The 13,851-nt window shown below is 41.6% G+C and overlaps 1 protein-coding gene across 8 annotated transcripts in view; it reads right to left on the bottom strand.

Annotated features, from left to right (window-relative positions):
- Positions 1-13,851, bottom strand: part of LOC133416762 (nesprin-2) — a 71,159-nt gene that overhangs the window by 12,452 nt on the left and 44,856 nt on the right. For all 8 annotated transcript variants that reach the window (XM_061703912.1, XM_061703911.1, XM_061703913.1 and 5 more), the window contains 8 exons: positions 11,713-11,868; positions 8,675-8,833; positions 7,730-7,896; positions 3,398-3,560; positions 2,528-2,718; positions 1,861-2,011; positions 1,449-1,631; positions 399-536 (listed from right to left, as the gene is read on the bottom strand). In XM_061703912.1, coding sequence (XP_061559896.1) covers positions 399-536; positions 1,449-1,631; positions 1,861-2,011; positions 2,528-2,718; positions 3,398-3,560; positions 7,730-7,896; positions 8,675-8,833; positions 11,713-11,868 — 1,308 coding nt within the window. The remainder of the gene's footprint in view (positions 1-398; positions 537-1,448; positions 1,632-1,860; positions 2,012-2,527; positions 2,719-3,397; positions 3,561-7,729; positions 7,897-8,674; positions 8,834-11,712; positions 11,869-13,851) is intronic.

The raw sequence follows: 13,851 nt of genomic DNA, 5'->3' as shown, positions 1-13,851 counted from the left end.
CCTATCCCGGCTATCGTCGGACGTGAGGCGGGGTACACCCTGAACTGGTCGCCAGCCAATCGCAGGGCACATAGAAACAAACAACCATTCGCACTCACATTCACACCTACGGGCAATTTAAAGTCTTCAATTAACCTACCTCACATGTTTTTGGGCTGTGGGAGGAAACCGGAGTGCCCGGAGAAAACCCACACAGGCACGGGGAGAACATGCAAACTCCACACAGGCGAGGCCGGGATTTGAACCCCGGTTCTCAGAACTATGAGGCAGATGTGCTATGTAAAAACTAAGAAGGGAAAAAAAAAAAAACCCACACCAAGTGACATCCAAGGCTCAACACTTCATTTGCATGTAATAATTAAAAGGTAGACTAAAAGGAGTCAAATGAAAATACTCACACTAAGCTGTTTTATCTTATGATGGACGTCACTCTCAGAAAAGTGTTCAACGTTGGTAAGCTGTAGGTCCAGTTCTGTCAGCCACACCAACATGCTCTCCCGAGTGCCTTCAAATTCTTCTCTCTGACTGGTAAAATGCTGTAGGAAGAATTGACGAAAAGGAAGGATGAGATAGATGAGGAATCAACAAGATCCAAGCTTTCAGTTGAAAAATCCCTTCAAACTGTAACATTCTGCTTTGGTCTCCATGGGCAGAACCATCTGAGTTTCCAAACATTACTAGCCATCCAACTGATTCTGCACTGGTGAGAGGTTGTCTGCATTCTTATCCCAATATACCAGCAACCACTGTGACCCAATCTTCAGTGCTGGTCAGGCCCAGAATTGCTGCTGCATATGTGTTTGTGGCCATAACTCCACCACTCGCAGATTTTGAGATGGAAGAGGATTCCTTTTTTTGCCTGTCTTTGCCTGTCTTGCTTCACATACGGTGTATCACACCTTTTATGGCTTCAAAGAATGAAAAGTGCTGTGTTTAATTATTATTTATGCTTATTTTATTTATTTCTGATGTTGTTGTTGCGCTTCAGAGAGGGCAGGTTAAGTTACCACACTCACTATTTTTTAATTCAATTTTAATTGTGTATATTGCAAAACAAAAAAATCTATGTTGTATTAATTAATTCATTATAGTATTGTCATAAACCACATATAAACAAGAAAAGCAAAAAGAAAGACGAGCTGGCGACCTTATTAAGATGTCATTGGCACTTGAGGGGTCTCGCGGGGTCATCATGGTAGTATTAAATGACTACCTCAATGCTTAGGATGCATCTGAAGTTGTGTTGTGTGTGTGTTTGTCATGTTTATTTTAGTTGTCATTCCATTTTATTTCCTACCACCCCTACTTACACACCGTAGCTGTTACTAATGGTCTCCATGGGCAGAACCTGTTACTAATGTAAAGTAAGGGTATAATAATGCAGTATTGTGCAGCACGGCACATTTTAAAAGGCAGGAGTGCGTCCTCTCCCTGTTCCCAGACTGCACCTTGAGCCTGCGGAGGATAGCAGCCACCCTTCGGTGGAGGACGTCCCAGCGCCGGTTTCCCTCGTGGACCATTACTTTGAGCTGGTTGGCGCGGTCCGTACGGTTCTCCCTGGCAAGACGGCGGTACTGGTTGTTGACGAGTTCTAACTGGGTCAGCCGCTCATGTACCTGCCTTTGAAAAGTCTAAAAAGGACATACATAGCCAATCTTAAATACAAAGTCACAGTTATTTACTTTTTTCTTGTTGAATGATTGTCCTGATCCAATTTTACAGTTAGTCAATGATGATTAAGTTTTATGCTGAACTGTCAAACTCAAGTAGACCTGCATAATATACAAGTATCAAGTAGACCTGCATAAGATGCAATGTAAACGCAGTATCAAATACTGTTAGCCAGGCCTCTCAACTTGCCTCAAACTTCTTCAGTTCCTCCTTGGCGACTGCGTAAAGAACATCTCCCGAGTTAGGGTTGGCAGCAGTCTTCTCAGCCACCTTGAGCCAATCCTCAAAGTGTGAATAATCCTTTAGAAACTTGCACCACTGTCTCCATGTTTCCTCAATTCTACAAGGAGGCAGAAGACAGACGTTCTGGGGGTTCTTTTGTGAAACTAGTTGAATCATAGCCATTTTAAAAAAGGAGTAATTTACTACTACTAACAGCTGTCTTGACATATTACAAATATTCGGTTGTATTTGTATACCACCAGATCACAACCTAAGTTACAAACATATCAGAGCTTCAGGTGAATTTTGATTAGATTTACAAAGAAAAAAAAAACTCTCCCTTAATATAATGAAATGGAACAAAGACGAGTGTGGGCAGCTATCTGCCTCAACTGGTAAAGCTATGTGGAAAGAAAGGATGAAACCACATAAAAGCAGAAGAAATAGTAAGAAATAGTAGAATCTAATGACATGCAACACTCACGATCAATAGAAGAACTGCTAATGACCATAATCTGAAACATTTTGTTTACTCCAGGTAGACATTATACTATATGTATGAAAAAGTTATTTTTTCCGATTATTTTATTCTTTTAAATACCTGACTATTCTAAGGTGATGTTTGAGTTCCAACCTGAGTCGCCTGTCTAGAGCCATGGCACAGATGGTCCTCCAGCGCTGGTCAAGGCTATGACTGGTTTCCTGCAGGGAGTCACTTTCCACCTCAGTGGCGCCAACGGCATCTTCGTCCCTCAGCAAAAGGTCGCACAGGTTCAGGACAGAAGTTACGCCTTCTGTATGCTGCTCGATGTCCCGCTGCAGCTCCTGAACAGACACATGATGGACACCATGCATTGCTTTATGACCACAAACACACACGCAGAAGAAAGACTTGGAAGGCTGCATGACTCAACCCCTCCAAAAATGAAACAATGGTCTGTTCACAATTAATTATAAATTAAAAATGATTGCAAATAATAAGGCAGCATGGTGGACGACTGGTTAGAGCGTCTGCCTCACAGTTCTGAGGACCGGGGTTCAATCCCCGGCCCCGCCTGTGTGGAGTTTGCATGTTCTCCCCGTGCCTGCGTGGGTTTTCTCCGGGTACTCCGGTTTCCTCCCACATCCCCCAAAAACATGCATGGTAGGTTAATTGACAACTCTAAATTGCCCGTAGGTGTGAATGTGAGTGCAAATGGTTGTTTGTTAATATGTGCCCTGCGATTGGCTGGCAACCAGTTCAGGGTGTACCCCGCCTCCTGTCCTATGATAGCTGGGATTGGCTCCAGCACTCCCGCGACCCTTGTGAGGATAAGCGGCTCAGGAAATGGATGGATGGATGGATGGATGCAAATAATAACATGGGGGATGTCACCAAAGCAGAATTACACTAAGAAATGTAGAGAAAGATACTCAAATAAAAAAAGACAAACTGTTGTTTTATATCTATATTAAAAATGCGTGTGTGTGTGTGTGTGTGTGTGTGTGTGTGTGTGTGTGTTACCTGCTGCTCAGCGAGCCTCCTCTGGATTTCCTGGTGATGACACACACTGTAAGTGATGGGTCTGGACAGTTCGGCCTCCACGCGTGAAAGCCAAGATCGGAGGTTACTCATGTTTTTGTCCAGCTGTTGCACTCTCAACAAAGTCTCCTTCAACTTCGTCACTCTAAACAAACAGAAACACACACGCAGGTGTGCGCACACAGACACACGCACGCACAACACTTCAGCTTTCCCTATTTATCTGGCATATATGGCAAATATTTTTCAACCTGCTACATAATCAATAGGCTCCAGTAAAAGAGTTTAGGAACAAGGGCGCCTATTTAAAATATTTGCATAAAATGTTCGGACTGTCAGAGAGCAGCAGAAATGTATCCTTTGACTGCAAATTTCAATGAGTTGTTAATTTTTTTTTGAAATTAGATTATTTTAATAGAGGTATTTTACATTTCCCTTTAAATGTTAACTAAGAATGACGACACAATTTGGTGAAAGTTTGAATTTTAGAAAATGTTACATTGAGTATAATACAGTGGCTACAACAGCAAAGCAACAATAATCATGGGTGAGAAGCTCACTGTCCCAAATTTTAAAAGCCCATGTCATAAAGTGTATAAAATACCTGCATGCCTTCTCTTGTCTGTCATGGTGGGGACATTTCTCAAAATGCTCTGAGGAACCAATTGTCTGGCGTTTGCCAAGATTCATTTTACCATGCAAAGCACGAGACCCTCCAAGCCTTTATTTTACATACCATGAGAAAAAGATAAAAAAGCAAGAGGAAACATTTGAAAGGGCTTTCATTTTAAATCGCAGGTATTTTCCATTAGAAGCCCCACAGTCACCATGGTCATAGTCATAGTCATAGTAACGCTGAGGACAATAGAAGCTCTCCCTCGAGACTAAAAAAGCTTGAAGTGTGTCTCATCGGGAGTTAATTGCCCCATTTGATCCTTTCTCTCATGTTGAGGTCCATCGAGGCTGGTCAGTGTGGAGAGGGAGATGTTCTTAGCCCAAACAATGAGCACTAAAAACAAATCTGAGTATAAATGGGTGGCTAGAGAATGGTTGTCAAGGTCCTAACAGATGCCAGGGTTTGAGCATGAAAACCTAACCAAACAGTAAATGCTAAATGGGCTTTACTTGTATCGGTGCTTATAACTTCACAGTGCTCAGAGCTCCTTTCCCTTCATTCACCCAGTCACATAATGATTAATGAAATGAAGTGTGCAAATGGGGGTTCAGTATCTTGCTCTAGGATACTTAAGACACGGTCACGGGGGAGCAAACCCACAAACTTTGACCATAACAGATATTATGGATGGTTATGGATAGATGAGTGAGCATCTTTTTAATCTTCTCGCACTCTCTGTCTCTCTCTCTCCAGGATCGCCATCATGTGTCATTTCAACTTCTTCAGGAGTCAGTTAAACAGACAGAGTTGTCATAATAATACACTAAACAAATTATGGCACCTTCTATGTAATCCAAGGGAACCGAAACTTGAAAAGAAGATGGTTTTGAACCTAAAAATATACTTTAATCTTCCAATTTATAAAGCAAAGTCCATCCATCCATCCATTTTCTGAGCCGCTTATCCTCACTAGGGTCGCGGGCGTGCTGGAGCCTATCCCAGCTGTCATCGGGCAGGAGGCGGGGTACACCCTGAACTGATTGCCAGCCAATCGCAGGGCACATACAAACAGACAACCATTCGCACTCACAGTCATGCCTACGGGCAATTTAGAGTCTCCAATTCATGCATGTGTTTGGGATGTGGGAGGAAACCGGAGTGCCCGGAGAAAACCCACGCAGGCACGGGGAGAACATGCAAACTCCACACAGTCGGGGCCGGGGATCGAACCCGAGTCCGCAAAACTGTGAGGCGGACGCTCTAACCAGTCGGCCACCGTGCCGCTAAAGCAAAGTCGATAAATCAAAATAATTTTGTAAGACGTCATCCACAAACTTAAAAGATTCAAACAAGATTTCTTCCAAGAAACATTAGGGTGACCATGTTTGGGTTTTTGAAAAAGAAGAGTTTGAAGCTGCTTGCTATATGCTCAACCAATCCCCTTCAGTTTTATATTATTTTGTATACCATAATTTGGTCAAGAGAAAATGATCATCTTTGCGGAAAAAAAGGATCCACATCAAAATCTCGATGTAAATATACTGTAGCTCCAGCATTTGCATTTTTTATTTTATGAAAAAAGTCATGTTTTTTCTCTGTTTTTTAAAAATCTGAAATAAAGTCATGTTTCTTGCCTTTCGGTTGAAATATTTTTTTTTACATTTTGGAGATGGATGTTTTTCAGACGCTCTTGGTGTGGTAACATAGACAAAAGCAATGTTTTGCTCTTTAAACCTGAACTTGAATGTGAACCTCGGTGTGACACAAGTCGCTCCTTCTAGTTGACATTTCAGGTTTTATGGTGGTGAAATAAAGGCAGTATGGTAGGTGTAAATTCCCCACTGCAGCACCATCACAGTCTACTACATGTTTTCTTTCTTTCATTCTCCCTATCTAACCTTTGACAGCTCAACAAAAGCCAGATGCTTAATGTGGAGACTGAACAAAGACACAAAACCCGGTGAGGGGTCCATTCTGAGAAGGACAAGAGCAGAATGGGTGAAGGGAAAAGCTGCAGGATCAGCAAGGATATTTGGTTGGAGGACAAAGTGCAACAAGTTGCAGGAGGGCTTGAACCTACAGCTATTGAGGATATTTTGCTACTGTATACAGTAGATGCACTATATATTATCACCACCTGATAAAAAATAATGCCTCATTGTCATTACCAATTTTCCAGCAACATGAGCATAATTGCACCTGCAATGCACCATATTCATGCACAAAAAAATCCCAGTCCAAAACATACAGCTCAGAAAAACGGCTGATCACTGCATTTAAAAATATTGTCACAAAAAAAACTAGCATTCGGGGTAACATATGACATTAAGAAGTAATTATAAAAAATATATATCTCTCATGTAACTCAATAAATCTCAAGATACTAACAGTGCCTCATTACACAGCAATATTTTTATACAAAAACCCCAATAGATTTTTGTGAACTTGTTCGGGAAGCTTAACGGAAAGCCATAACTTGATTTTACACGCATTAATTTTTTTCTACAATTACAATTGACACATTTTATACAACGATTAAATCAACTACACAATATTTAAAATGTATTATACTATAAAATAATATCATTGGTCAGGGCATCCTGTTAGATGAATCATTGTGTGCAAAGTCATTGCTGTTTCTTGTAAAAAAAGGCAGCAGTTGGCTGTCTGTGTTTCACAAAATGTCAAACAAAAACAAATGGACATTTGGCATCCTAAAAAGAGATTAAGTAGCATTTATAGTTAGTTGTTCTCTGTCTACTAGCCATTGAGTTTCTGCTTATATGTTGGCTCTAAATACTTTATGAGACAATGCCAAGAAATGTTTCGGATATTTTCTGTTCATGTGTGATCAAATTCCAAACAATGCACCATTGTTGAGGTCCCTATCTTGCCAAGGGTGTCCCCCTAGAATGCTCTTTTTGAATCGTGCTTTCAGAATAACTGATATAATTGATGCTGACAGACCACGCCCCTTCTCCTAGCCCACCGACCCCTGACAGAGCAGAGATGGAGGGTGTGTGGACATAAGGACATATGGTCCTGTCTGAGATTCTAGCAAAGTTTTTTTCTTCTTGTTGCTGTGGTTTGGCTGAGTGTGCAGAGCTACCAGGGGAATCAAGCAGCTGCTCCTGCACAACACTGACTAGCGGGGTCTCCTTGATTAGGGGGGCTTAACCTGCTTTGTGTACATTAGAAATCATGTTTTCCTGACAGCTGCCGAGCACAGCGAGCAACAGCAGGTGGATGGACTCACAGAGCAATTAGAGCTGTTGTGCTTTTTAAAGGAGACAGGCATTTTTCCAATACTTTTTGTAGCCTTGTTGTAATTAGCCTGTTTTGGGGGGGGGGGTTCTGTTGCAGGGAAACAGGCCACTGGTTCACCCACCTCCCTCTACAGCAGGGTCAATGGAGAGTAAGCTCTTGTTACCATGACGACTAGGATTGGAGCAACTTGTTGTGCTCAGAGTCTAAAAATACACAAGTCTAAGCCCCTATACAGATAGTAAAAGCATCGGTTGTATTTTTACATGAGGAGGTAGCACTTTGAAGATTTCTATTTTAAGATAATTGTCTTGTTTCTGTCAATGTGTGACTGCATCCCTTTTTTTTTCTTTATTTTTTTTTTGCTGCTGCTTGTGTCAGTGGAGTTGAGCTACAGTAAATCTTGAACTCAAACATTTGGGTTGCGTACTCACCTGGCCTCGATGTGGCTGAAGAGGTTATGCCATCTCTGGTTAACCTCTTGCAGGGACCCGCGCACTTGGGTCTGCTTGGCCTCGTCACTGGCTAACAGCAGCTGCTCTCCCAGGTGCTTCAAGTGGCTTTTATTCTCACTGAACAAATTGATTTCCTCCATGCAATCCTACAGAAACATTTTAAAAAGGTTATGTTGTTTCATGCATTTTGTCCTGAACGAAAAATGACAAGCATACTTCATACATTTGTGGCAATACCATGGCCTTAAACCTGTGCATATACATACAGTATTCTTTGTATGCAAATTATTAACAACTTTTTTTTTTTTTTTTTTACTATGACTTCCATCCATCCATCCATTTTCCTTACCGTTTATCCTCACTAGGGTCGCGGGCGTGCTGGAGCCTATCTTCGTGGCGGGAGTCGGGGTACACCCTGAACTGGTCATCAGCCAATCGCAGGGCACATACAAACAAACAACCATCCGCACTCACATTCACACCTACGGGCAATTTAGAGTCTTCAATCAACCTACGACGCATGTTTTTGGGATGTGGGAGGAAAACAACCCTTCAATTTTCAAAGCAATTATTTTGGGAACTGAATGAACACGACTCTTGATGAGACACGAAGGTACAAAAGGCTCTGTGAGCCACTGAAAGGACAACTGTTGTTTATGAACAAAGCCATTCCATTCCATTCCAGGCCACCATCTGTTACAAACAGCCTCGAGCATGTTGCATATATATATGTATGGATCTTAATAAAGTATACACCAGCAATGTGCATACCCTGATTTACAGTGGGACCATACCTTTGTGCTATTCTATGACACAGTTAAACACACTTCATAAAAGATGACAAACAGAAAGCTCTCAAAAAAGGCCTGTTGTGATTTTCCACATGAAAACTAGAAGGGAAAATGTACCTATCACTATATTTACCTTTTTCAGTTTCTCCACCATTTCTTCAATGCTGAGATCTGCGCTGTGGCACACCTTGTTCTCAATCTGGGTGAGCCAGTCGCAGAACTCTTTGTTTTTGTCATTAAATATAGTCCAGGCGTTAAGGCGGTCGGCAATTTCTTGCCTGCGCAAGGACACCTGGGAAGAGTGAAATGTGATGGTGAGTGTCAAGTACATGGCATACATACGTAGCTGAGTAGACACTTTTCTGTCAAATATTTCATTTTAGAAGATATAAACCTCAAAATGACAGATGAAGGAGTTTGTCAATTAGGATGTACAATGTTAAAAGGCATGAGCAGTTTTACACCTCCTGAACAAATATTGCTCAACCCTGAAAATGATTACAGGATTACATGGCATAAACATAACAACTCAAAAATTGTGCGTGAATGATGAGTGATGATGTCGCCAAACCAAAAATGTCAAACCAATATTTTGAGGACTATAAATAAACACTAACAGCAATCTCAACATACTATGAAATTATGCCCCCTAGGGACTGTGAGTAGAATAGGGATGACATCATGATAAAGTGATTGGATGTATAGCTGGTGTTTTATAGCGATGCAACGGTATCATCGCTGGTGTCATTGCTTTTTTTGTCGATGATCTTTGATGTTCTTGCATTATGCTGCATTTTGGAATCTGTAACTAGTTGGGATAAGAAAATTAAAAGATGACATCATATGAAAAAGCATTTTGATCTTTGATGGAATTTAAATCTGTTGGTCAATGGGACTACCACTCAGCTTGATTAAAAAGACTAAAACAAATTGTTGAATAATGTTATTGCTTGTCTCTTAGCATTTACACAAGCGCCATACTTGTATCAGACCTGCCCTTGCATTTCTACATCGAATAGGTCCATTGAAACTCAGGACGTGATTTTGCCTGATAATTAATAGACATAAAAGAGAAACAAAGAAACACAACTTATTTGGATAACAGTTTCAGTACAATTAAGGCAATCAAGGTTGAGTAAATGCAATTTGTCCTTGTAGTTCCTGAAATACATTTGAGGTATCATCCAGACTCTGCCCTCTTGTTTTGTGGTAAATTACTGAAAATGCGTGTGGTCAAATATTGTTTTTGGGTATAAACTCTATAACTGAACATTCCCCCCGTGCTATATTAAATCACTAGAATATTTTAATCTCTCAGTAATTTTAGTAATTAGATCGGTGGGGGGAGGGGAGGGGGGGGGCAATCTTCAGTAGTGTCTGGCTGATTAACAGGGTCAATTTTCCTAATGACAGCTTAAGGTCCAGAAAACATCACATATTGCACAGCAGAGGCAGGGATGATCTTTTTTTTTTTTAGGTCAAAAGTGGTTCGTTAGAAGTGGCTATATTTTACTGTTCGGTTGCATTTATTTGATTTAAACAATGCCTGGTTCTGTTTTACCACACGATTTGTGAGTCTCTTGGACCCTTGAGTATTAAGGAGGCATTCAGAACTGCTTTCAGTCCTGTTTAGACTTAGAGCTTCCCCCTGGAAACAATGAACGCTGCCCTCCGAATCCTTTTAACCCAGCCAGGCCATCTGTCAGCCATTCCAGCGGCTTCCCCCAACTTACAACCTGTTAACTTGACGAGAGAGCCTGGTGTGGCTCGGAACGAAACCTCCTGGACATGGCGTGGAATTGATATACATGATTCATTTATAGTATGCACAAGTTCAATTCCACATAGAGAAATGTAAAGTGAATGTTTTGCCCTAAACATTGCAAAGTAGCAGCAAAACCTTTTTTAAAACAAGCTTTTTTCTTATGAACAATACATGTAGTTTGTGAGCTCATTTTTAATTGAAAAAAGTCCTTCAGATAGTTGGAAGACAGACTTGGAACACTGCAAAAAGCACACTGCAACCTTTGTTGTTCTACTAGTGCTGCCTAGAGAGCACCAATCATTGAAACAAAATCTGATAATTGGACATAGTCTTGCCACCGCTATTGTTGAACCTGTGAGTCCCGTTAACTGCTGCCAAGGTGGAGCAGGTGACACCATCCATTTCAAGTGGAGACCCAATTAGTACCAATGTAAGTCATCATGCAATGATCTTTGTTCAGCGATGGGATGACATAACCGTTGTTGTTTTTTTCATGAACAAGAGTGTTTTTGTGCGTTTGAGCCAAACTACTTAACTGTCGGAATTTGACCCGGTGTTCATACTGCAGTAGAGCAAGTTTCACTGAGATTGCATGCACAGAATCAGCTATGCTTCATGTGAATAGTCAGCAAGCAGATTGAGCTTGTTAAATGCAGAAAGCTGTTTGTAAAAATTTGGATAGGACTGAAAAATAGTCTGCATTTTTATTGTGAAAAGCTCCCAGGCAAGCACTTTAGAAATGTGGGGGGAAAAAGACATCATTTAAATGTTCATGCTGATCATGCCAATGACTAGATCTAATTGCCAAGCAACGTTTTAAAAGTTTTAACTGAACCCCAAAACAAGTTGCGACTTTAATACTGAAAGCCACTAGGCAAAAATAAAAAGATAGGACATGTTTTAATTTTTATGTTGAGATCTGTCAGTCAACATTTTTACATCTGATTGTTCAGAAAAGTAGTTTAAAGTTTTAAAATGAAAACTACCAGGTAACTTGTTATCAAATATTTGATTGAACCAGGTAATTGTGTTTATAAAGTCTTAATTTTTTTGCCTAATGTTGTTAGTTAGCTGTGTTTGGACTAAAAACTTTGGAGCAAACCTTTTGTTTGAACTAAAATGTGAAGTGCAGTGCAGTGGATATATTCAGAAAAATTTATTTAAGTTCAGAGTAAATGAGCTGAAAAGAACACATAGTTTTCCCTCGTCAGACACATTATTTGCTCATACCACACAACCAAGGGTGTGTGATGCAGAGGCACTGTGCTGCTGTAAACTGCCAAGACACCACTGGAATAAACTTTCCCCTCCTCCTCTCACTCCACCTGCACCAACATTATAATGATCCCTCATGTCTACTGTGCTATTTTACACTTGGTGTGTATCATATTTCATTTTTTCCTTACCTTGGTACATAGTTCTTCCCACTGGATGTGAAGTTGTTCCAGCTGCTGCTCCAGCAGAGCAGAATCAGCCACCGCCACGTACTGGCACAGGTCAGTCTTCTTGGAGGCCAGGTCCTTCAGTCCACCGGCTAGATGGCGCAGGGAGAGGTCCGTCTTCTGCATCGCACAAACACGACATACACACCAAAAACCGTCAGGAACCCATAAACAAGCTGTATGTAGTGTGTACACACTTTCTTGCTCCTGGTCGCTCTGACTGTCCAGACTGTGGATGGAACAAGGGGAGTATAAAGGGGGTCGAGGGCTAAAAGGGGGAGGGGAGCAAAGCCATGAGGGCATTTAATAAGGGAAAGGGGGGTAAACTCAAAAGTACTCTGATGGAATGGACAGTACAATAGGAGGGAATTTGAGTGCTGGGGGACAAACTGCAGCACAAAGACATTATGTGTGATTGCATTGGTATACCAAAACTGAAGTTGTTTATTTTCTTATCGCAATTAAAGTTCAAAACAATTTTGCAGAAATTACAATTCACTTTTAGTTTTCTTCATTACTGTAACTGTGCTAATAAACTCATGACCCATAAGTCTCAACAACAATTTGAAAATGACCAAAAAGATTTCCAGTAATCTTGTCTTAAATAGCTTTGCTATTTTAGTGACAGCACACTGATTTGTAACTAGGTAACTGCAAATCACCTGCCAAATGGTCTTTAATATTGGAGGACCATCCAGGTTTAGTTTATCTGCTTAGTTGTCTGTAATTGTTTATTTTTTCAATTTATTGTATAATCTCTCAAGAGAAAATTGTACTTGCCCACTGCTGTTCAGTATACTGTGAAGCATTCGGGGTGGGGGTGTGTTCCAGAAATGTGGTGGAGGGAGTGGGTAGGTAGGTTTATCGGGGATTTGGTAGCAGAGAGGCAGCCAGTGGAGGATCTGGAGAATGGGTGCAATGTGGTGGTATTTGCGAGTACCCCGGCAGCGTAGTTCTGGATGTGCTGGAGTTTCTGTACGCCCCTGCCTGAGACTTCGACAAGAAGCAAGTTGCAACCTGGAGTAGATGAAGGCATGGACCAGTCTCTTAGCGTGAGATAGGGACAGGGAAGTGCGGAGCTTGGCAATATTTTTTAGATGGAGAAAGAAAACTTTGGTGAGATGGCAGATCTCGGTGTCAAAGGAAAGATGAGAGTCAAACTTCACATTCAGATTTATGGCAGAGGGGGTGAGGGAAATGTTGTGGCCAAAAATAGTTGTGTGGGGTTTTACGTGAGGGACCAATTTGGATGGTTTTGGTTTGGTGCTGTTTAACTGGAGGAAGTTGGTTGTCATCCGTGTCTACATCTCCTCCACGCAGGCATACTGTCAAAAGCTGTTGTGGTTGAGGGAGATGACAGGTCCATTTTCAGGTACAGCTGAGTGTCATCAGCGTAACTGTGGTAGTAGACACTGTGTTTTCTGATGAGATGATCCAGGGGAAGCAAATAGAGGGTGAAGACGACTGGCCCGACGACTGACCCCTGTGGCACCCCACAGGTGACTGTGTGTGGCAGGGATCTTGAGCTCCCCATGGAGGCACTCAGTTCTACCTGTGAGGTGTGACTGGAACCACTTGCGGATGGTGCCAGAGATTCCAACAACAGACTGCAGTGTGTTCATGAGGATATTATGGTCCGCCGTGTCAAAGGCAGTGGAGAGGTGACGAGAGTAGGTCATGGTCAACGGTCATCCGCAGATCATTGGTGCCGTACGGAGGCCGGATTGGAATGTATCAAACAGTTTATGTGTACGGATGTCAGAGTGAAGTTGAGCAGCAAAAACCTTTTTTAAAACCTTGGAAAGGAATGGCAGATTGGAGAAGGGTCAATAGTTTGCCAGATTTCAGGAATCTAATGAGAGTTTTTTGAGGTGGGGGTGAATAAGGTAATTTTTTAGAGCTGAGGGACATGACCACTATGAAAAGAATTGTTTATTATGGCAGTGATGAGGGAGTTTCTGGCTGTGGTATTTGCCTTAAGCAATGACATCAGGAGAGGGGCCTGGGGACAAGTAGAGCCTCTCATTTCCTTGAAGATGCCCTCTACATCCTGCTGCATTATCTCAATTGATTGTGAAAGTTTGGCAAGGGGCAGAGGAACGG

This window comes from Phycodurus eques, chromosome 18 (genome assembly GCF_024500275.1).
Source record: "Phycodurus eques isolate BA_2022a chromosome 18, UOR_Pequ_1.1, whole genome shotgun sequence".
In the NCBI taxonomy this organism is placed as follows: Eukaryota; Metazoa; Chordata; class Actinopteri; order Syngnathiformes; family Syngnathidae; genus Phycodurus; species Phycodurus eques.
This window is presented reverse-complemented; position numbering and strand designations above follow the sequence as displayed.